The sequence below is a fragment of the Crinia signifera genome, chromosome 2 (genome assembly GCF_055691185.1).
Source record: "Crinia signifera chromosome 2, ASM5569118v1, whole genome shotgun sequence".
In the NCBI taxonomy this organism is placed as follows: Eukaryota; Metazoa; Chordata; class Amphibia; order Anura; family Myobatrachidae; genus Crinia; species Crinia signifera.
In genome coordinates, this window is record NC_139218.1 from 284,227,791 (window position 1) to 284,251,949 (window position 24,159).

At 42.3% G+C, this 24,159-nt stretch overlaps 1 protein-coding gene across 1 annotated transcript; it reads right to left on the reverse strand.

Annotated features, from left to right (window-relative positions):
- Nucleotides 1-1,516: 1,516 nt before the first annotated feature.
- Nucleotides 1,517-21,810, reverse strand: LOC146057485 (DNA dC->dU-editing enzyme APOBEC-3C-like). Its single transcript, XM_083168769.1, has 4 exons — nt 21,772-21,810; nt 13,711-14,306; nt 10,906-10,948; nt 1,517-3,570 (listed from the first exon to the last, which is right to left on the reverse strand). The coding sequence occupies exons 2-4, from the start codon at nt 14,275-14,277 to the stop codon at nt 3,389-3,391; spliced, it is 792 nt and encodes a 263-aa protein (XP_083024895.1). The 5' UTR covers nt 14,278-14,306; nt 21,772-21,810; the 3' UTR covers nt 1,517-3,388.
- Nucleotides 21,811-24,159: the final 2,349 nt, after the last annotated feature.

Below are 24,159 nucleotides of genomic sequence, written 5' to 3' on the forward strand. Positions count from 1 at the left end.
GCTTGGTAAGCTGCGAAGCATGCAGCTTACTGAGCAGCCGTGGTGCCACCCACCCCAACCGCCATATCTCCTCTCAAGCATGTGAGGGGATATGTTACGAAGAATCCCCTCGCATGTGCCCGCTGCTTGAGAAATCCTGGTTGTTGACCATCAAATGATTTCTCCTGGGCTCACAAATATGTCAGTAGGGACTTGACTTATATTTGCAGGCTTCTGGCCAAAGACAGGGTGGGCGGCTGACATCATGTCAGCTGCTCAACCCTGGCACACCGCATCATGCCTCCATTTATTGGGAACTCCCAGCATTTGCATGGAAACGCCCATGAAACGCTGGGTGTTCCCATGTGCAGGTCGACGAGGTCGCTCGCACAGAAGCCCTGCACATGCGCATATGACAATATGCGTATGCACAGAGCTTCACCATCGGTCTGCACGGGGGACGCTGGGTAATTAGAATGAGAGCCAAAATCTCTCACTTTCTGATTCGCACACCCTATTACATTCGGACCATTGTTTTGGCCTATTGACTGTTGACCTAGACACTAAACCTATCATCCGGATCCTATTATAACAAAGGTGGTCAATTGATCCTTTTAGAATTTTGAAACTTTACTGCTTTTTAGTTTATGGACTTACAGCTACAAGATTTTGTGTCTTTTTGTAAATTGGGTGATTGTATAAAAAAAGTGACATCATTTTTGGAAAACCATAAAAAAATGTATTTTACATTTTTAACTCTCTTTGTTGCAGTAACAATAGAAAAGTTTATTTGTATTTGTTTATGTTTGTTTTGTAACCTTATACTGTGGCTGATGCTGATAAACCATATATTTCTGGTGAAAGAGACCTTTCGTATGCATTTATACATTACTATAAATAGTAACTTGTTTGCACATTTTTGTGGGTTTGTGTCAACAACGGCCTCGATCAGCCTGTATCTGTCAATGTTTTGCAAGGGGCAGACTTACATTTGCACATACTCGGAAAATCATTTGATGGTGAGTGAATTGCTTATGGATGTGCGACAGACTAGATAGCAAAATTTTCGCAATTCGCTGGCAGATTTGCACAGGGCAGGATTTTACTCTGTTGGACTATGGCTAACTACTCGCAGTCATCTGCAAATTTGCAGGTGAGTGATCCGGTCTGAATCAGGCCCTATATCTGGCCCTAAATGCTTTCCTGAATTGGCATCACACATGTTTTCAGTCTTCTAATCAGTCATGCAGCCTACAATCCAGTAAATGGATAACAGCAGTTACTCTGCAGTTTGGTATCATCCCGTGCACCATACTGAACATGGCTCAGAGAAAGTAAAGGAAAGAAAATGCTGTAGAATCATGTTAAATATAAAGTATACAAGACTATCTGGTATACGGTCATTAGGTCGACACACCTGAGGTCGATATGCATTGGGTCGACAGTCAAAAGATCGACATGGGTTTTCACTTTTTTTTTTTTTTACCTGACATCCCAAACCTCCATCAAACTAGAACGCTATTACATATGCTCCAATATTTTATTTCAAGATCCATACATTTTCCGGCATTCTCAGAAATGATGACATAAGGAAGTTCTTCTAGGCATGAGTGCTGCTGTCTGTATGTTGGGGATTAGCCTCAATTTGTATTCCTTCATCCATCAATGAGAACAGTAGTTAAAAACATTGGTTTATAAGCAGTGGCGGCTCCATAGGTGGGGCTGCAACACAGTCCAAAATTTAAATAGGGGAGTGACCCAAACTGCCAGTGAGCTGATAACGCAGAACTATATAAAATTACTTTATAACCTTTAAATTAACCAGCAAACACTGAAATAATTGCACGCCAACACAAACTTGTAAAAAATGAATGACAATGCTTTACTCAAAACATAGCTTGATTACAGGTATTTGCAAATGCAGACTAACACAAGAAACATAAAATCAATTGGCTTATACTTAAACAATAATTCTAGATCAAATCAAAATGGAAACCTATCAAGGACAGTGATCAGCCCTTAAACCTCATTCATAGTTACCTTTAGCCCCTGTGCTTGCTTGTTCTTCCTCAACTGTCTAACCCTTCCTTCTCTAGCTCTGATATTTAAACCTTACTCACAATTAATTAATTAATCATAAGCATTGAGTCTTATTGGCAAGCTTTGCTTTCAATCAGACTGTCATAATTCACCCATCACCCATCTTCCTTGTTACTAGGGAAAGATTCAGTGGCATTGGGGCCTACGCATGTGTGGCCTGCTTATCAGGTGGTTTCTCATATTGTTGAGACTAGCTGGCTGTCCTCACTCTCTGTACTGTCAACATTGCATTCTTAAACTTGTAAAATCAAAACAATTTTCGATAAGAAATTACTTTTCCAGCACTGTTCTGAATCTTCAGCCATTTTCTAATGTTTTTATGCAAGTCATAGTTGAAAAAAATTATTGCTGCTTCTGACAAACACCTGCTGCTTAGCGCAAAGGGTAGGCCTCATACGCCATGGCTAGTACCTTATGCAACAAGCTAATCTGCAGCAATAATAACAGTATTTAACAAAACAGTGTAATAAAAACATAGAATTATTGATGTGTTAATTTCTTTTTAAGCACAGAAAAGATGGTAATAATAATTGTACGCGATTAAAAACACTGTGCAGCTAAATACATACACCAAAGGGTTAACATCCAAATTACACCCACAGGAACACTGAAGAAACAAGAAGTTGATGTATAACACAAAGCATGCAATGTGTAACCTCTATACCAAAAAAGGTTTTAAGTCACCATATAATAAATTTCATTAGATGGGTTCACAGATTCCTGACGAAGTATCTCCTGAAACGCGCTGTGTTATTAGGACTGTCCCCAGAAGGAAGGCTACCACCGGTCATCTCGGTGCCTCAGATGCTGTTTCAATATCCTGCGCCAGACTGGTATTTGGATCTGTGACTGAGCCTGCTATATTCCATCCTGACTATTGCTGCTTGCCTTGTGGGACATATCTTTATGCTGCTTTTATCGTCTACATATTGTAAGTGTGGACTTGTATTAAATTCATCTTTTATTGAAGATAATTTGCACTATTCTTTTTCCTGTTTTACCACCTTGACCACATTCATTGTGAGAAGAAGTGGTTATCATTTCAGATATGCATCCAATCGGACCATTGAACAATCAAAAGGAATCTGTGAACCCATCTAATCCAATTTATTATATGGTGACTTAAAACCTTTTTGGTATAGAGGTTACCCATTGAGTGCTTTGTGTTGTACACCAACTTCTTAGAGTCAGTTTGGGATAACAATCAGTGGCTCCCCTATTTTAATGTTGAAATGTGCTTCAGTCCCAACTCTGGAGCTGCCATTGTTTATTAGGTAGATATAGTAAATATAAATGGAAAATAATTTAATTAGTCAAATGAAAGCTTTCGCTTAAATCCTTTTTGCTGCTCTTTTTCTTTCAATGGATGTAACTTCACTGGAGTCTCTGTCTGTGTTTCCTTCCCATGCTCATTCCTCTTTGGCGTTGTGATATCAAGCATATAAGCTTTGTTGCTGTGACCAGTAAACTGTTCCTCAGACCTAAAATGTGCTGATTGTTTAGAGCATAATAGAAAAGTAAAAGTTAGAAAACCAATAGAAACTAATCTGCATACATTATCACATGTTATCACATGTTTATTCTATAATTAAAGCATTTGGTAAGAACCAACTTCCATTGAATATGTCTGCTGGAAACGATCATCCACTAGATGACTAATATTTACTATTTATACATGGGGAGGTCTCGGGTTCTACTTGAGTGCACCTGGCTTTGCCCATTTTGAGAACACATTTGTACTGTGATCAGATCTGAATAAAGGCCTATGTGTGAAGATAAAGGAAAATGTATATAAACTGCTATTTCGTTGGTATTATGTGCTTTCCCGATTAAAAGCTATGTTTCCTGATACCTCAGATAGGTGCTGGAGGTGTTGCACAGTGGAGGGTACATTTTTACATATCTGGTGTATGCCTGTCTGAAAATTACCAATACTTGGAGAGGAATTATCACCCTACTCTCTAGCCTATTTGACATCACTATTCCTTCTGATCCCATATACTTTCTGCTTCTCTGTTGTTGACTGGGAAAAGCCCTCCCCAGCCCCCATGCAGGCGATTATGTCCCGTATATGGTATGTTTATAAAATGGAGTACATAACCGCTATTATACGCAATTCCTTCAAAACATTTAATAAAACATGGCCTCTTGGTTGACCTCTCAAAATACTTTCCCCCCCCCCCCCCCTTTCCCAATTTGGCTCCTGAAACACTATCCACTTTAAAATATTATTTTTTTAATAACTTTGATATCTAGCATTTTTTTGTGCTATCCTGGGTGGAGGTCACCCCTTCTCTTTTTTTTTTTTCATTCCTTCTTCTTTTACTTTCCTACTACTCTTTCTGCTTTTCCGTTACTTTTCTTTTGTGTTTTTTTTTAATTACCTAGCTGGGATGTTCTTAAGGTGGGCTGCCATACTGCCACTGTGAGGCTCTGTCTTCTTTTCTCTTTTAGGCAAACAATTTTGTTCACTTTATAGTAAGCTGGGTACTTATGTAGTATCTGGGCGTCCGATTTAGAAATCGGATCAGATCGCATCGCATGCGACCAAATCGTATGCGATGCGATGGTCAAGATTTTTCCATAGGATTCAATGTTAAAATGGTCTGAGTCCATTTTAACATAGAATTCAATGGGAAAAAGGGGTCCTTTTCCTTTCCCCACTATCCAAGTGGGCATGGAGTTGGATATAAACCTGTGGCGAGCGTAGCGAGCCACCGAGCCCGAAGCGTGGCGAGCGGACACAGAATACTTTTTAAGAAATATGCGTTCGCTTGCCACGCTTCAGGCTCGGTGGCTCGCTGCGCTCGCCACGCTATATAAGATCAACTCTATGCCCACTTGGATAGTGGGGAAATGAACAGGACCTTCTTAACATTGAATCCTATGCAAAATCGCATCGAATCGCATCGCATCTGATTGTATGCCTTAAGGTAAGGCATACAATCACAAAATCGGACGCCCAGATACTACATAAGTACCGTAAGCTGATATATCACTGACTTGTAGCTGTCAATGTTTGTCATTTCTATGTGATTCATTAAATAAACAGTAAACAGAAAAAGGTTGGTTGGCGCTAACCCGATTGGGGGAGTGATAACTTACAAGCTGCAGGTCCTCAAAGAGGGGGGGCTGCCCTCTAATAGATAATATGAACAAATGGTTTTTATGAGGTCTTGCGCTCAGTAGGTTTAAATATAACAATATGCAAATGAAGCTGGACGTGATTGCAGGTGAATACAAGCACACTTTTATTGCTGCAGTGGGGAACAGAGTAAATCATGTGTCTTTAAACGCATGTAATAGACAATGTCCAGTGTATGCAGATCAATAAGCAAGTGCTGTGGTGCACAAAATAATGAGCCTGTGGCTCAAGTCTCTGGTGGGTGGGTAGCGGGATGAAAGCACAAGTGGTGGAGAAAGGCAGTCTGGAATGGGGGGGGAGGGAAAGTCTGAGTGGCACAGGACTGGTGGTGCGGGGGGCTGGCGTCCCGTCCCAACCGCAGTACACCTCTGACCTGTGTTTGCCGGACTGTGTCCTCCTCTGGTCCCACGTCGCGATCACCTTTCGATGCGCACCTCAGTCGTGCAGCCCGCCGGGCTCCACAGATTGTGTATGGGGTGAGACTTCCGGGTACCGTTATCGCGAGATCCCGGCACCGGTGCCTCAGTCCCTACACGCTCCGTGCGCTCTACTCCCAGCCGGGAGGAGACTTGGACTAGGTAGGATGTGGTGTCTCTCCAACGCGTTGCGACCCTTGAAGGGTCTTCTTCAGGGAGTAATGTTTGTGGAGTGGTCTGGACGTGGTTTTTAACTATTTGCCGGTGGGAGGCGCTGAATGTCCGGTGGCCATCTTTGTTGAGGGCAATTAGCCCATTCTTGTTTTGTGCAGTTAAACTCAGGGAACTGTGTGTTTTCAGGTATCAGAACTGCAAATATAACGGCTGGCAAACTTGTATGAAAGCGCAAAAGATTGCAACAGGCTGATAATTTAACTACTTAACGGTGGAAGGCGCTGAATGTCCGGTGGCCATCTTTGTTGAGGGCAAATATCCCATTCTCGCTTTATGTAATTAAGATAAGGGAACTGTGTGTTTTCAGGTAACAGAACTGCAAGTTTATGGCAGGCAAGCTTATATGAACTGGCGAAAGACTGTAACAGGCTGATAGTAATTAAGTTATCATAATCATCTATGTGATGAAATGTGCGTAATTCAATGTGTCCGGTATTTAAGGGATGGTAAATGTCCCTAGTGGTTTTAGTAATTGCTTATAGACCTAACCTCATTATCTGCATTTAGGCCCCTTGGTACCATGGATCTGAGTGTAAAGATCCACTTTAATTCTTCCTTATTGATGGTTTGGATGAAGTCGCCCCCTCGCCAGTTTTTGTGCACTAGTTTAATCCCTATGATAGATAGTCCTGTGGAGTTACTGTTATGCACGTCTTTAAAATGCTTTGAGAGGTTATGTGTTTCTGATCCTTTGTTAATATTTCTTATGTGTTCTGACGCTCTTATCTTTAATTTTCTGGTTGTTCTACCTACGTATTGCAGGCCACACGGGCAGGTGGCTAAGTATATGACTCCCGTGTGGTCGCAGGTGATGTGCTCTGAGATTTTGAACTCTTCTTTTGTTATGTGCGATCTGAATGAGTCTGTCTTCTTTGTTGTGTTTATGTGTGATTGTTTGCATAGTTTGCATCTACCACAGTAGTAGAAGCCTTTATTCTTGGTGTTTTTGTCTCTTGGTTTTATGTGGTTGTTGGTGAGTTGTTGTTTTAAGTCAGATGACTTTCTATAGATCACTCTGGGTTTGTCCGGCAGAATGTCGCCTAAGGTTTCATCTTCTAAAAGAATGTGCCAATGCTTTTTCATGATATTGTAAAAAAGTCTGTTATCTGTATTGTATTTGGTTATAAAAGTGAGTTTGAATTTGTCTGGGTCATTTATTGGTTGGTCTTTGTACCTAAGAAGGCTTTCTCTGTCTACTGTTTCTGCTCTGGTGTATGCCTCGTGTACTTTGGTGCTGTCATATCCTTTCTCTAGGAATTGTGTGCTCAGTTTGTCTGCTTGCGTCTGGAAGTCTTTTATGTCAGTGCAGTTGCGTCGTACTCTTTGAAATTGGCTTATGGGGATGCTGGACAACCAGTTGGGATGATGTCCACTGGTGGAAAGAATGTAACTGTTAGTATCGACTGGTTTTTGGTATATTTTGGTTTTGATGTGATTGTCCTCAATGAATACAGTGATGTCCAGGAAGTTTACTTTAGTTTTACTATATTCTGTCGAAAAAATGAGGTTGTTTTGGTTGTGGTTGATATGGTCCATGAATGTTATGAGACTGCTCTCTGTACCTCTCCAGATGAATATGATGTCATCTATATACCTACGCCAGAGCACCAGATTCTCCCCTAGCTCGTGATTAGACCAGATGTTACTGTCTTCCCAACAACTCATAAAGAGGTTGGCGTAGCTAGGGGTGAATCTGGTGCCCATAGCGGTGCCTGTGATCTGTCTGTAATAAGTATCTCCAAACCAGAGGTAGTTATGTTCCAAAATGAATTTTATGCAATCTAGAATGAATTGTGTTTGATCAGTGGGTAGTGACGTGTCTTGTTTGAGATAATGTTGGACTGCTTCTATTCCCTGGTTGTGGTTAATGACTGAGTAGAGGGAAGTGATGTCACTGGTGCAGATCCAGGATCCTGTCATCCCTGTATTTTATTACCTCCCTAAGATACACAAAAACACTGAACATCCACCCGGCCGACCTATAGTATCAGGTATCCAATCCCTCACATCAAACATGTCACAATACGTAGACAAATTTTTACAGCCATACGTAAAAACACAGAAAGCATACATAAAGGACACAACAGACATAATCAAGACACTCCAGACCATAGAATGGCAAGACTCCTTCTGGATCTGCACCAGTGACATCACTTCCCTCTACTCAGTCATTAACCACAACCAGGGAATAGAAGCAGTCCAACATTATCTCAAACAAGACACGTCACTACCCACTGATCAAACACAATTCATTCTAGATTGCATAAAATTCATTTTGGAACATAACTACCTCTGGTTTGGAGATACTTATTACAGACAGATCACAGGCACCGCTATGGGCACCAGATTCGCCCCTAGCTACGCCAACCTCTTTATGAGTTGTTGGGAAGACAGTAACATCTGGTCTAATCACGAGCTAGGGGAGAATCTGGTGCTCTGGCGTAGGTATATAGATGACATCATATTCATCTGGAGAGGTACAGAGAGCAGTCTCATAACATTCATGGACCATATCAACCACAACCAAAACAACCTCATTTTTTCGACAGAATATAGTAAAACTAAAGTAAACTTCCTGGACATCACTGTATTCATTGAGGACAATCACATCAAAACCAAAATATACCAAAAACCAGTCGATACTAACAGTTACATTCTTTCCACCAGTGGACATCATCCCAACTGGTTGTCCAGCATCCCCATAAGCCAATTTCAAAGAGTATGACGCAACTGCACTGACATAAAAGACTTCCAGACGCAAGCAGACAAACTGAGCACACAATTCCTAGAGAAAGGATATGACAGCACCAAAGTACACGAGGCATACACCAGAGCAGAAACAGTAGACAGAGAAAGCCTTCTTAGGTACAAAGACCAACCAATAAATGACCCAGACAAATTCAAACTCACTTTTATAACCAAATACAATACAGATAACAGACTTTTTTACAATATCATGAAAAAGCATTGGCACATTCTTTTAGAAGATGAAACCTTAGGCGACATTCTGCCGGACAAACCCAGAGTGATCTATAGAAAGTCATCTGACTTAAAACAACAACTCACCAACAACCACATAAAACCAAGAGACAAAAACACCAAGAATAAAGGCTTCTACTACTGTGGTAGATGCAAACTATGCAAACAATCACACATAAACACAACAAAGAAGACAGACTCATTCAGATCGCACATAACAAAAGAAGAGTTCAAAATCTCAGAGCACATCACCTGCGACCACACGGGAGTCATATACTTAGCCACCTGCCCGTGTGGCCTGCAATACGTAGGTAGAACAACCAGAAAATTAAAGATAAGAGCGTCAGAACACATAAGAAATATTAACAAAGGATCAGAAACACATAACCTCTCAAAGCATTTTAAAGACGTGCATAACAGTAACTCCACAGGACTATCTATCATAGGGATTAAACTAGTGCACAAAAACTGGCGAGGGGGCGACTTCATCCAAACCATCAATAAGGAAGAATTAAAGTGGATCTTTACACTCAGATCCATGGTACCAAGGGGCCTAAATGCAGATAATGAGGTTAGGTCTATAAGCAATTACTAAAACCACTAGGGACATTTACCATCCCTTAAATACCGGACACATTGAATTACGCACATTTCATCACATAGATGATTATGATAACTTAATTACTATCAGCCTGTTACAGTCTTTCGCCAGTTCATATAAGCTTGCCTGCCATAAACTTGCAGTTCTGTTACCTGAAAACACACAGTTCCCTTATCTTAATTACATAAAGCGAGAATGGGATATTTGCCCTCAACAAAGATGGCCACCGGACATTCAGCGCCTTCCACCGTTAAGTAGTTAAATTATCAGCCTGTTACAATCTTTTGCGCTTTCATACAAGTTTGCCAGCCGTTATATTTGCAGTTCTGATACCTGAAAACACACAGTTCCCTGAGTTTAACTGCACAAAACAAGAATGGGCTAATTGCCCTCAACAAAGATGGCCACCGGACATTCAGCGCCTCCCACCGGCAAATAGTTAAAAACCACGTCCAGACCACTCCACAAACATTACTCCCTGAAGAAGACCCTTCAAGGGTCGCAACGCGTTGGAGAGACACCACATCCTACCTAGTCCAAGTCTCCTCCCGGCTGGGAGTAGAGCGCACGGAGCGTGTAGGGACTGAGGCACCGGTCCCGGGATCTCGCGATAACGGTACCCGGAAGTCTCACCCCATACACAATCTGTGGAGCCCGGCGGGCTGCACGACTGAGGTGCGCATCGAAAGGTGATCGCGACGTGGGACCAGAGGAGGACACAGTCCGGCAAACACAGGTCAGAGGTGTACTGCGGTTGGGACGGGACGCCAGCCCCCCGCACCACCAGTCCTGTGCCACTCAGACTTTCCCTCCCCCCCCCCATTCCAGACTGCCTTTCTCCACCACTTGTGCTTTCATCCCGCTACCCACCCACCAGAGACTTGAGCCACAGGCTCATTATTTTGTGCACCACAGCACTTGCTTATTGATCTGCATACACTGGACATTGTCTATTACATGCGTTTAAAGACACATGATTTACTCTGTTCCCCACTGCAGCAATAAAAGTGTGCTTGTATTCACCTGCAATCACGTCCAGCTTCATTTGCATATTGTTATATTTAAACCTACTGAGCGCAAGACCTCATAAAAACCATTTGTTCATTAAATAAACAGTGTTGAGAAAAAAAAAGAGAACCACCTTCAGTGATCAGTTTTGGCAGGCACTTTGCTTCATTGTATGTGTTTTTCTGACCAACACACCTAAATCAGGTTATTTATTAATGATCAGCTACCTACATTTTATTTTTTTATTTATTTAATTTATTTACACTTTACACTTCCGTTGCACTTCACAAATGTTGACAACACTGAAAGCACAAACTGGGTAAAACAGACATACTTGGAGGAAGGAGGGCCCTGCTTCAAGCTTACATTCGATAACATTTAAATAATTAGTTGTGATCTATTTCTAAAAACTTATATATAACACATTATAAGAACCAGCTTACTTGAAGTTTCTTTATTTGTTGTGAAAATGTAGTCATCAAATTCCTGAAAGATGAGAAGAATTTTTGTCATTACACATTAGGTGTGTGGTTAAAATGGCTGTATGCTTGTAGTCAAAAGGCAAATAGTCACCTGAACTGGTTCAACACATTCAGGGGCCTTTACTAACATTACTTGTCTTTAAGGAAGTATCTCCTGCTGCAACAAAATTTTTCCCTGAATAAACTCCATCTCTGATACTCAATGGCCACTGTATTAGAAACACTTCTGTAGTACTTTGTAAGAACCACGTTTGCTGCCCAAATTCTTTGTTGCACTGATTTGTTGGCTGAACATTTATGCAACAAAACACCTGCACTGCCACATATCAAAGGTGCTCTATTTTATTGTGATCTAATGACTGTGGAGGCCTTTGGAGTACACCAAATGCATTGTCATGTTCATGGACACAGTTTAAGATGATGTGCTTTGTAACATGGCACACTATTTAGCTGTAAGTAAGCATTAGAAGATGGATAGAGTGTGGCCATAGAGGAATGCATATGATGAACAACAACATTCAGATAGACTGTCATTTAAACATTGTTCTGGCTTTGGCATTTAAACATTGGTGGGGCATTCAGAAGTTATTGAAGTAGGAGGTAAAGCAGCCGATGGAGTAGAGAGTATGGAAGAGGAAAGGATGATCAATTATGTCAAGATTGAAGCCAGATTGAAGATTGAGAAGTGATTGTGGAAAGGAATAAGCGATAACCATTCTTCTCAAGGAGCTTGAAAGTATAGAGAAAGAGACAAATATGGTGAGTTACAGAAATAATTAAAGTCAAGTGAGTATTTCTTAAGCACATGACTAGGGAGTGTTTGAATGAGCTGACTGAGCCAGAAGATAGGGACAGGTTTGGTGAGGTAGGAGCAAGCATCAAGAGAGAGCTGATAAATGAGAGCAGATAAATGAAGAAGATGTAGGGTCATGAGGCAAGTGAATGGAGGCTGAGATGCATACTCAGCCCCTGTGATGAGGTAGAAGGCAGAAACGGGTGTGTAGGTAAGTGTGGGAGGGTAGCAATGGGTGGGGATGGCTGGTGGATGAGACAGCATTATGAATGGAGTAAATTTTGGTTTTATAGGGGCTGGTGAAGTCAAGAGCAGAGAGAGAAAGAATGCAGGAATTTATGGTGGAGTACAAGTTGAGAGTATTAGAGAGTCATGGAGGGTTGTAAAATTGGGAGGACATAAGACATTTGAATTAAAGCTGGCCATACATCTACAGATCGATTGTCAGATTGGGCTGGTTGGAACAAAATCCTGGTAATAGATGAGCGCAAATGACAGTTGACCATTTTCTTGGAAATGCTGGAAAACTGTCAAAAACTGTCATTCAGATATTACCAGGTTTTCGTTCCAACCAGCCCAATCTGACTATCGATCTGTAGATGTAGGGTCACCTTAAGGTTGTTTGAAGTTCCTAGAACTGAGTATGAATTTAAAATGAAGGTTATGTAATTTCCTCCATTACTGCCCAGATTTCTGAAAGCATTGAGTTCATTTAGAGTTGGCATCTAACTGTGATGGGGAGGCATAGGTTGTCTACCTTAAGCTACATGATCATTGATCATCACAAAGTTCTGTCTAATTTTACGAAGGCTGTGTGCGGCAAAAAGATTTTGGCTATGCAACTTTGGAAGGAAATTTTTATTTCTATATATAACTGGAAAATTACGTTCAGCATTTGTGTTAACTTTTCTTCAAAATGATATTAAACATTCAAAACACAGCACATGATGTAGTTAATGGGTGAAACACACATTAATTTAGTCCACAACTGCAAAAAGTTGACCACTGCTGCTTTGTGCACTCTGTTGTAATGTCTGTGCGCATGCTCGGCGAGTTGTGTGCACGCGCACAGCTTAGAGGGAACACTGATCATGAGCCAGCTAATATGTAAGGTGGAAACAGTTCTCTCTGTCTATTGAGATGGGAAGTCAGCTGTATTTTTAAATTAGGAATTTTGGCTCCCAGGCTGCTTAACCAATCAATAGGTCTCCATTGTTATTATTGAATTCTGCTATCTGTTTCCTTTGTACAGTGGCCTACAGGTTTAGATAGCAGCCCTGGGTAGATCAACTGTGGGGGTAATTTACAAATTAATTCATATATTTTATCAATGTAGAGTGGCATTTTACTTATTGTACAGATAAACTAATCTACAAGTGTCCCCAGACCTAAACATAGGTTTAATAAAATTCATTGCAGGCTATGTCAATGCCATTAAAGTTAACCTATTACCGAGATTGTTATATTTATTTCAAGCTTTGCTCATCCATGCTCCTCCTTACGTCTTTAAACATCTTCAACACCTTTGATTCAAAACAGTTTGGGAACCATTGAATAAATACTGTAACTAGAGTTTTCTGTATTCCTTCTTTTTTTATTAAAATAATCAGACTGAGGGTGCCCATACACGCTCCGATACGGCGGTGTCCATTTTGTACTTTGAGATGCGTGCTCCCGTGGCATCTCATCATACAGTACAAAAATTATGTGCTGGACATACTTTTTGTACATGCTTTTCATCGCATTGCATTGCATGCACAAGGCATGCGATGCGTGCTATTTAAGCACAAAACGGATGCCCACATCGGAGCGTGTATGGGCACCTTTAGACTGATTTAGGGGAACATATTCACTTTTATGTTGCTCACTTTGGCAATTACTATTTCTATGGGAATATAGACTATTCTGTTTAGACTAGTTGGTTCCTGCTGTGTGCTGAAGAGTTAATTTCTTATTGCCATGTAATACTGTACCTCACTCCACAGATCCTCAAGTTCAAGCTTATTTTGCTGACTTTGAATGTCTAACTCTTCACAAGGTTGGAATTTTTCTGCTGGATTTACAAACAGATAGAAACACTTTTCATATTCCGCCAGATCCATCATTTCAATTTGCACTCCACAGTTTTTCAGAATTTGTAAAGCTCTTTTATTACTGTAATCATGAAATTTATACAGTTTGGAAATGTTTAAATTCATGTTAATTTTGCCTTTGAATTTATTGAGAAACATGTTAATTTTTTCAGAGCATGGTAGACAGGGGCTGTAGCTTGTATATAAGATGACTTTATACTGTAAATCCTTTTTTGAATGATTTGATTCCACAAATTTGGAGAGTTCATGTAAAACAATTAACTCGGCATGTTCAACTTGTGGATTGTTGTATGCATAACCCCAAAGTTTCCACAGCAGTGTCTGGTCCTCCACGCCAAAGCATACCAAAGTTCTGTGCCCCCATTCCACACTGTTAAAGTTGTCATTAAATTCTTCCTCCGATAATGATTTTTTGAGGAACAGCGACATACCAGCATATAGCGTCATTAAACGTGGAGCCAATAGGTATTGACCTGCTGTGTTGGGAAAAGGAAAACAACATATGGGTTTACAGTATAACATGGGCTTATTTAGTGCGAATCATTATGTAAGGGTCTGATTCAGAGATGGACGCAGCACACACAGGAACTGCATGTTTGGACACAGCTGATGTGGGTAAATATAGTAATGTTGCAGGAAGAGTTCTGTGTCACCTCATGAAGGCTTCTGTGATCCGCTGCTGCATCCTAAGACACAGCTTCAGATCACTGCAAAAACATTGAGCATCTTGTAGGGTGGGTGGTGTTTTAACTTTACTGGGACCAGAAAATAGGCATTGGAAGGAATCAGACCCTGACCAAAGCTCATTTGTAGACCGGTCCCCTTTGCTGCCCCTGCTCCATCCCCCAAATATCTGCTCCATGTCAGTCATGCTGCAGGTTGGGTGTACTCCGAACAACAATGCAAAATCCATTCTGCACAAACAGTACACAGTCCATCCACCAGAGGTGAATTACACAAACCTTTAGGTTTGCATACTACTCAGAATCAGGCCCTTGGAACTTGTAATGCTCTCTTTCAAGTATAACAGACAAAAATAAAATTGTAGTAGAGATAGAACACAATACATTCCATAGAATAGTTCAGAGTGTTATTACATAGCTGAATGCATTTGATTCTGAGTCACATTTTGATTTAAATGCTGCCCCATTTAGATTACAGATGAATTCTAAATGGAATGATAATGCAAATGCATCATATTCACTTTTCCCATCAACTAACACAGGCATCAGGGCCACATTAACATTGTGGTTGATAGTGTAATGAGTATATTTGCTCATATGGCTCCAGTCCCATCCACACAGCACTGGTCACAGCTGCTCCCCGTCTTAGTGTATGTGCTTGTACATTTTCAGCCCCATTCAGCCCTCACTCCTACCCCAGCTAGATGCAATAGTCATGGGGCATGCCTATTGGGGGCATGCCTATTGCAAAGATTAACTCTGGCAACACCCACAACGTGTACATAGGTAATTAGAGCCAGAGCATACACTGCAAATCGGACAGGATTTAGCATAACAATGATAAATGTTCGGATATAGCTAAACAAGCTTTGAATATCAAACGGGTACATAATAGCTCCATAAAGCAGATACACATATATAGTCAGACCCGAAGGCGCCATTCGGGTCATCCCACATGTTGCCTGCCTTAAACGTAAAGTAAGATAAGAATAATAAAATAGAGCATTTAGTTACCTACCATTATGTATACAAATCTTGCAGAGCATTGGAGCCTTAAACTTGAATATCAAATATCTAACTACCAAAAGAAAAAATTCCATAAGCCCCTAAAGCAACACCCACAACTCTTAACAAGATGTTTTCCTTTTGTGCGCAGGGTCGAACTGGCCCATAAAGGTACTGTGGGAAACTCTAATGTGCCCCATATTCCTCTAAGGATCAGGTTCCAGACACTACATTCAAATTACAAAGCCCAGGAGTTCCACGATTGATGGCAGAACACATTTGAGCCTCCTAGGGTTCAATTGGTAAAGTTATCCTTAATTAGCATAGCCTGGTTGCAGCCAGATAAAAACACTGCACAGTGTTGGTAATGTGTGCGCTTGCTCATGCTACAGATGGAGCTCTCCTCATCTAGCCCTTTAATAGGATTAAATGAGTAATAGGATTACTCTGCTAATCCCCTACTGTATTGTTCTATGTATTGTATTGCTGCTGAGAACAATAGGATAGCCATGACTAGCCATGGTGAGCCACGACCTAAGGAACAAAGTTGAGAGGGGCTCCATCTGTATATGGGTATATAGTAGACCCAGTTGGAATACAATAGGCCCTACAGGCTGATTTTACACCTTTGAGGCATTGCAGGTGGTAATTGAGAGGTACCTGACTCTTGGGAAACTGAATAAAGCCAATGAACGGTTGCAGCTAGTACTCAAGACCAGAACCCAGGTACCCGCGGTCAAATCTCATAACCCACCTCCTGTGTTTTGTGTGTGGTGAGTCCTTCCATATACACAAAGACAGTACAGTTCCCCAGTGGAAACTAACTTGTTCATCTGATGGTACAAATTGAAGGCCGAGAGGTCTGGGCCTTAGTTGATACTAGCAGTGCATTGACAACCATCTCTACTTGTTCCTCCCAGGGCTGACCAGGTCTTACTTATTGTACCATGTTGCTTATTTACATGGTAAAAGGATGGACTAGTTGTTTCCCCAGAAACACGACCAGATGATAATGAGGGAGGTTCACACTCCTTTGTGGGGTTGAGAAAACTCTTCAGCATACAGTTAAGGTTCTTTTGGCCTGGCATTCATGCAGCAGTAAATTAATATTGTCAAGAATGTCCAGTGTGTCACAAGACAGCACCCCAGGCAGAATTTAGTGCCCCCTTTGTTCTCTTGCCTATCATCTCTGTGCCTTTTGAGTGAATTGGGATGAACTTGATAGGGCCAGTAAAGAAATTGGCTTGAGGCCATACCACTACATAATATGAAGTCTAGCAGAATTGCAAGAGAATTTCTAGCTTATGGACCCAGTTGGCAATACAAAAAGAGGTTCTGATGGACCAAGGTACCCCTTTTGTCTCAAAACAAATAAAAATCGTTGTTGTCTATTTAGGAGTTGATCGAGTTACTACTTCAGTTTAGCACCCACTGACAGATGTCCTGGTTGATCGTGTTAACCGAACCCTTAAGCAAATGATAAAAATCCTGGTGTCTCAAGAAAAGCATGATAGGGACCTACTCCTGCCCTAACTAATGTTTGCAGACATACCCCAAGTCTCTACAGGGTTCAGCCACTTTGAATTTCTATAAGGTAGACAACCCAGGCACATTTTAGATCAGGTAAAAGAATGTTGGAATCAACAGTCACCCCAAGAGCCTAACATTGTTAATTTGGTGGCCCAACTGTATGACTATTTAAGGTACTTTGAGCCACGTCTGGATGAGTACATGAGCAGGCCTCAGTAGCAGCAGAAACATAGTTATGACATTACTGCATTTAACCGGTTCTTCAAACCATATGATAGGGTATTGGTTCTCATACCCACCACTGAAAGTAAAATAAATGTCCAGTGGTGAAGCCAATATGAGCTCATAGAGGCAGTGCGACCTGTTAATTATTAGGTTTGTAGAAGAACAGGGAAAAAAGGGGAAAGTGGGGATTTTTGAGAGCGTTACCGCACTGGTCAGTGGTGTAGTCCCACTCAGAGTATGTAGATAAGGTAATTGTCTAAGTCTGTGATAACTAACATGAACTTTATTTCAAGGTATATTTATCATTGTGCACATTTCGAAGTATAATTTGGCATTGTGCCCATTATATTGAATGTCAGTGGTACACCCCTGAGTTAGTCAGTAGTAGGGTGGCCAATCCCGGGATTGGGATCGGCGGGATCCCGGGATTTGGCCACAAAATGTCCGGGATTTCAATCCCGGGATTCGATAGTCCAATCCTGGGATTTCGGGATAGACTGCGCATGCACAGTCTAATACCGGGCACCGTCTAAGCAGCCGCTCAGACACTGCCTGGCTGTTCCCGACCCGGTGTGTGGCCTGCGCAGCGTGATTCGGTCATAGGTCACGCTGCGCAGGCCGCAGCGTGGCATCAACAGCACCCGAAGACGCTCGCCCGTGGCCCTATAGCAGCCTCACACGTCATACCTGACGCACCTCCCAGCCGCCGCGTCATTCCCGACGCCTGCCCCCGCACCTCTGCCACCTGCCCCCCTCCCAGCGACTGGGAGACCTGAGAAGACGGTGACATCCATAAGGTACCTCTGTTACATGTCTGACCAGACACAAAGTTGGACATTTAAATCTACAAGTACATACCATCTCTGCTAACCGAAGTTAATAATATTAAACCTGCATATCTTTTTAATACTAACTACTAACGTTGTCACACTCACACACGTGACACAGGCAGCCCACTAACAAGTTGTTATGAATTAATGGATTCTATCCACCCACTAACCAATTACAGTTACAGTGCATGCTGTTTTTTATTACTAATATATGCCCATCATAGGCATGTTTATAATTTATAAAACTTCCTGAAGTCACAACCAGTTGTGCTTTGTTTTCTTTTTATATTATATATGTTATATGTGATGTTTTCAGATTATTGTGTCATTGATATTGCGCAGCTCTATTCTTCTTTCTAGTTTCTCTCCGTTTGGGACATTGAGCCGTCCCCAAATAGAGCAGCTGCAATTGAGAGGATAAGGTGGTGTATTATAATCAAGTCTGGTCATAATTTGTTGGCTTCTCGTGGCGCAGGACTATACATAGTTTATCTGTCTGATAGTTGGTTTATTATCAGTGTATAAGTGGTGTGATCCTAATTTCTCCTGTTATATATACACCAAGTTATACAGTAGGTAATATTATATGGGGTTCAAATCATAGTTCACTTTTACTTAGGAAGAACCACTTTGGTCTCCAAACAGACTGCAAAATAGAATAGAAATTAATAGCAATAAATTTGATCTAAGGCAAATATGCAATCAAAGCTAATATATACTAATATTCTATTTATACAGAGGATTTATGCAGGGTCAAGACTAACATTTTGTATACACAGTGGGAGTGAAAAAGAAGAAAAATTTCTTATAGCCTCCTATGTTAGCTATGTTCGCTCCTAATATAACACTATGTTAGCCTATAATAGCAGTGGGGGTAGGGGGTGTGACTTGCAAGTTGCTATTGGATAGCTGCAACCTGCAAAAAAGCTGTGAGGCAAAAAACTAAAAGTACCTGTTATGCTTGATGGATACAGAGATCCACTGGACAAGTCCAGTGGTTACCTATGCAGCGTTTGCCATGTGCTGCAATGAAACCCTGATGTGAGGACCGTCTGTCCTATGCTATCGGCTGCGTCTCCTGCATCCTCCTCGCCTAATGGATACTGGTCACGTCAGTGCACCACGTGACCCGGCAGTCCCGACGTACGTTTCGCAATGGTTTGCTCTCACACCTTCTGTGACCAAGCTATTGCTTGTGACATTGGTCTGCATGCAGAGGCATATTTAGATGATATTGTCATTTTTAGTTCTAAAAGAGAGTCACACCTTCTGAAAGTGGGGGCAATGTTACAGTCTCTAAGGAAGCAAGGTTTCACAGGCAACACAGAGAAATGTGCCATTGTGATACTAGAGGCAAAGTATTTGGGTTATTTTGCAGGCAGAGGGCAGGGTAAGCCCCAACCTAACAAAGTAGAAGAAGTGCTCAAATGACCTAAACCAAAATTAAATATTTGTGATTTTGCCACTAATGTAGCACCACTAACTGAGTGTATGAAGAAACAGAAAATAATATGGTCGGTCCAAGCTAGCAGAGGCTTCATGGGATGATTTAAGGCAAGCCTTGAGTGCAGAGCCTGTTTTACAGGCTCCTGATTTCAAGAAGCAGTTTATATTACAGATGGATACCTATGGGACAGGGTTATGGGTAGTTCTTTCCCAAAAGGTTCATGGGGAGGAGAAGCCAATCCTCTGTCTTAGCTGGAAATTGCTGCCCAGGGAATGCAATTACTCTACTGTGGATCAGAAATGCTTGGCAATCCAATGGGCAGGGCCATTTGTAGTCTTCTTAGCCTTGCCTGTCAGAAATCTTGTCTTCTCTGTATTTGGAAGTCTTTATAACTGTACCTGTTTGCTAATACCTGAAGCCTTGTACCTTTATCTGGTTTCTGATCCTGACAATACAGTGATTTCACATCTGTCCTGCCTCAATTGTCTGTTCCTCCAGCAGGTATTATTATTATTCTTGCAGTCCTCTGGGACTCATAACAGTAACCTTCTGTGAACAGCTGTTATAACATGTGCATGACCTGACTGCTGGAGACTAAAACCTCATATTTGAGTTTTACCTGGTCTATGTGATCCTTGTCACTTTAGTTTAAATTATACAGTACATGGTTATGGTGTATTTTCTGCAGTGCATAGCTGTTAATCTGGTACATTATCATGCATGGAATAGCAGTATGTACTTGATCTATATTTATAATGGGCCCCAGACCATGCACTCTGTGATGGTTATCCATGCCTCTGTGGTGACTGGCCACAACCTTAAACATGGGGTCCTCACCACTGCATTCCCCCGGTATGCCCTTCATGCCCCAGTCCAACATTGTCTTTGCGTATGATCAGTTGACACCCCCAAATGGCCAGTATATGGATAAAGACAAATATCTAAGAAGAACTTGAATATACATAGAGATACCCATGTTTTCGACAGCATACAGATGGAGCGCCTCTCAGCCAGCGCTGGGGCTCAACAGATAGCCCCCGCTGGCGAGCCGGCGCTCCAGCTGAATGGGACGAGCGAGCGTCCTACACGGACGCATGTCCCAGTTTCTTGGCGGCGGGGGACGCAAACCCTGCCCATCTCCACTTCAGGGAGACGGGCAGGGTTAGGGGGAGAGCGGGGAAGTGGTATCAGGCGGCGGGGACTAGCGAGCAGCTCCGTAGTAAGGGGACGCAAGCGCGTCTCATTTACGTGCATCCTATTCTGACGGCTGGCGAATCTACTGCAAGAATGAAGGGCGCTCCGTCTGTATGTGCAGATTGCTAAACCTGCTAGCCTGCATACAGACCTACATGTGACTCAAAATCTGTTCCTTCAAGTGGGAAATGTGCACATTTGTTAGCATTTCCCAGGCACACAAATGAGTATGTAACCTTTGTCACACTAACAAAAAATGTGCTGCAAAATACTCACCACAGCAGCACACCATCGGGGAGATCGCAGATATGTCAGGGAGATCGCCGGGAGATCTCCCCAGAAGATCGCGGCTGTGTCAGAGTCAGGGAGATCGCGGCTATGTCAGGGAGATTGTGGTTATGTCAGAGAGTCAGGGAGATTGCGGCTATGTCAGGGAGATCGCGGATATATCTTTATCCATATACTGGCCATTTGTGGGTGTCAACTGATCATACGCAAAGACAATGTTGGACTGGGGCATGAAGGGCATACCGGGGGAATGCAGTGGTGAGGACCCCATGTTTAGGCTTGTGGCCAGTCACCACAGAGGCATGGATAACCATCACAGAGTGCATGGTCTGGGGCCCATTATAAATATAGATCAAGCATCAAGTACATACTGCTAGTCCTTGCATGATAATGTACCAGATTAACAGCTATGCACTGCAGAAAATACACCATAACCACTGCAGAAAATACACCATGTACAATGGACTGTCCTTTTCTCAGCTCTACCACAGCAAATTGTGACTTGTCAGATACATTGTAGGCTTAAAATGGCATATGATAAGCAGCGCTCTCTAGCTGTCCCACCACAAAATGAGATAAGCTTTTTCTGTAATGTGACACTGTTCTTTTCCAAACATTAATTCTCCAGGAACACGGCTTCTTCTAGCAATTAAACATTGTTCTTTAAAGCAGCAACATATGGAAAGACAAATTAAAGTAGTGTACTATGTTAAGAAGAAATATCTAAACAAAAGCTTACTGTTTCCTGTTCTGCCAGCAGTAAACAGATCAGATGAGCAATATGGTTACACCCACATTCAGAACATGCGCACATCAGGGAAAGAAAGTGAAAGAGAAAAATGTTAACTCTTCCATGCCCTGGTACCAAGTCACTTGCCATACTTCTCCCAAAATGCTGATGCTTGGCACTGGACAAGCTGTGTAGCACAAATAATCCAGTGGTAATTAATGGAATGGCTAATTTCCAGTCCAACAATGAAATCTTGAAATTAATCAAATCCATTCAGAAATATTCACCATCAAATATTCCCCCCCTGCTCGCTGTCTAGACGGACTAAGCGGCTGCGAAGACCAACTGTCAGACAACGCCTGCATTTTTTCGGGGCACTCCCGGAAAATGCAGGTGTCGTGTGTGTCCCCCTTGTCCCCCCCAAATGCCCGGAGCCTGTCAATCAACTTGTGTTTGCCCAGCAAAGGCTAGCCTTCACATAGCCCATTCTCAAGGGGACCCTGCGTATGCTCACAGCGTACCACACATGCACAGTCAGTCGATAATCGGAAGGACTTCAAATTCGTAGCCCTCTGAATGGGGCTGAATTAGTCACTTTCATTTGTAAGTGCATAGTATCATTAACTAGGTGCCACAGTGCATGCAGGTATTTGAGGAAGAGTAAATATAAGCTCTTAGTTTGTGGCTTATTAAAGTGAGTTAATGGAATGTAGAGTAGATATCTTTATAACCACTGCTTACTGCTTTGTGGGCCACAAAAACATCACAACAACACAAAACTTGCATGTTGCACCATGCAGTTACACTTGACTGTAGTGACGTGCGATGAGGAAAATGGCTGGGGTGTGGATCATTAGGTCAACAAGCATAGGATCGACAAGCAAAAGGTCAACACAGGAAAAGGGTTGATGTGCATTAGGTCGACATGATCAAACAATTGACATGTGAAAAAGTTGACATGAGTTTTTTCGTGTTTTTTTGTGTCTATAGCCACATTTCAACATGGACACCATTATAGGATACTGCATCCCCTCGCCATAGGCAATCTAGAATTATGGTAATGGGTGGTCCCAGATCTAGACATAATAGTAGGGTGACCTTTGAGAGGTGTAGCCGGCAAAAAGGGGGCGTGGCCTCATGGGAAGGAGGCGTGGCATCACAAAAAGGGGTGTAGTATTACACTTTAGACCATACACAGCAATGCCCATTACACATTTTAGCAAACTCCGTAATACCCATTACACATAAAGCCACACGCCGTAATGTCAATTACACATAAGGCCACACACCATAATGCCAATTACACATTGTGCCACACATCATGATGCCCATTACATACTATATAACAAACCGTAATGCCCATTACATATTTGCCACATAAGTGCTCATTGCTAGGGGGTTCTTGCTTGATGGCACCATAGTACCCATTACACATGATGCCGCACACCATAGTACCCATTACACATGATGCCGCACACCATAGTACCCATTACACATGATGCCGCACACCATAGAACCCATTACACATGATGCCGCGCACCATCGTACCCATTACACATGATGCTGCACACATAATGCCCCTTAAACATGATGCTGCACACATAATGCCCCTTACACATGATACTGCACACCGTAATGCCCCTTACACATTAAGCCACACATGCGTAATGCCCCCACATACCGCCACTTGTAGCGTCCCTTAAGCAATGCCCCCAAAAGTGCCACTTACTGTAAACTTTTATATGAGCCTTCGCTGCTGCTGCACGGAGAGATGGAGAGCGGTGCAGCTGCTTCTATGGAGAGAGGAGCAGAGCGCAAAGCACACTCCCACTCCCCTCCTGGTGTCCCCTCTAGCCGAGAGGACATTTGAAATATTGTGCATGCTGTTGTTGTCGGGAGAGCACGCCGGGCGCCGGCACTACATGATTAAAGGGGGGGCGGGCTGAGGTGAAAGCGGGGAGAAGAATTGGAGCTAAAGCTGCAGGGGTGACAGTCATTGACAGCTGGGTTGAGAGCAGGGGGCGGCCTGTCTGTATTCATAGCACTACAGGTCACGGCTGTTTGAAATAATACCCCTTTCACAACAGAAAATGCAGGGATTTACCCGGGAATATGATCCCAGGATCATGCAGGGACATTCCCAGGCTGACCCCTTATACACCAGCCTAGTCCCTGCATTTTCTGGTGTGAGGGGGAGAGACAACCACTCCCTTCTCCCTACCCCCCTTTGACCAACCATCTATATCTTCGGAACCAACTGACCCATTTACATATGACCAGTATCATATTGAAGAACTTTTGAGTTGGCTTCAAATGATTTTGGTCCCGTGAAACTGGGCTTTTTGGCTCCAGAGAAATCTGCCCTCAAAGAACATAAACAGTCATGAAATTACATTT

What these genes read in the sequence shown, in the direction of transcription:
- LOC146057485 (XM_083168769.1), bottom strand. Translation starts at nt 14,277, where the DNA reads ATGACGCTATATGCTGGTATGTCGCTGTTCCTCAAAAAATCATTATCG. An exon ending in TTGAGGATCTGTGGAGTGAG is followed by an intron (nt 10,949 to 13,710) that starts GTACAGTATTAC and finishes CTCATCTTTCAG; the next exon opens with GAATTTGATGACTACATTTT. An exon ending in AACAAATAAAGAAACTTCAA is followed by an intron (nt 3,571 to 10,905) that starts GTAAGCTGGTTC and finishes CTAAACAATCAG; the next exon opens with CACATTTTAGGTCTGAGGAA.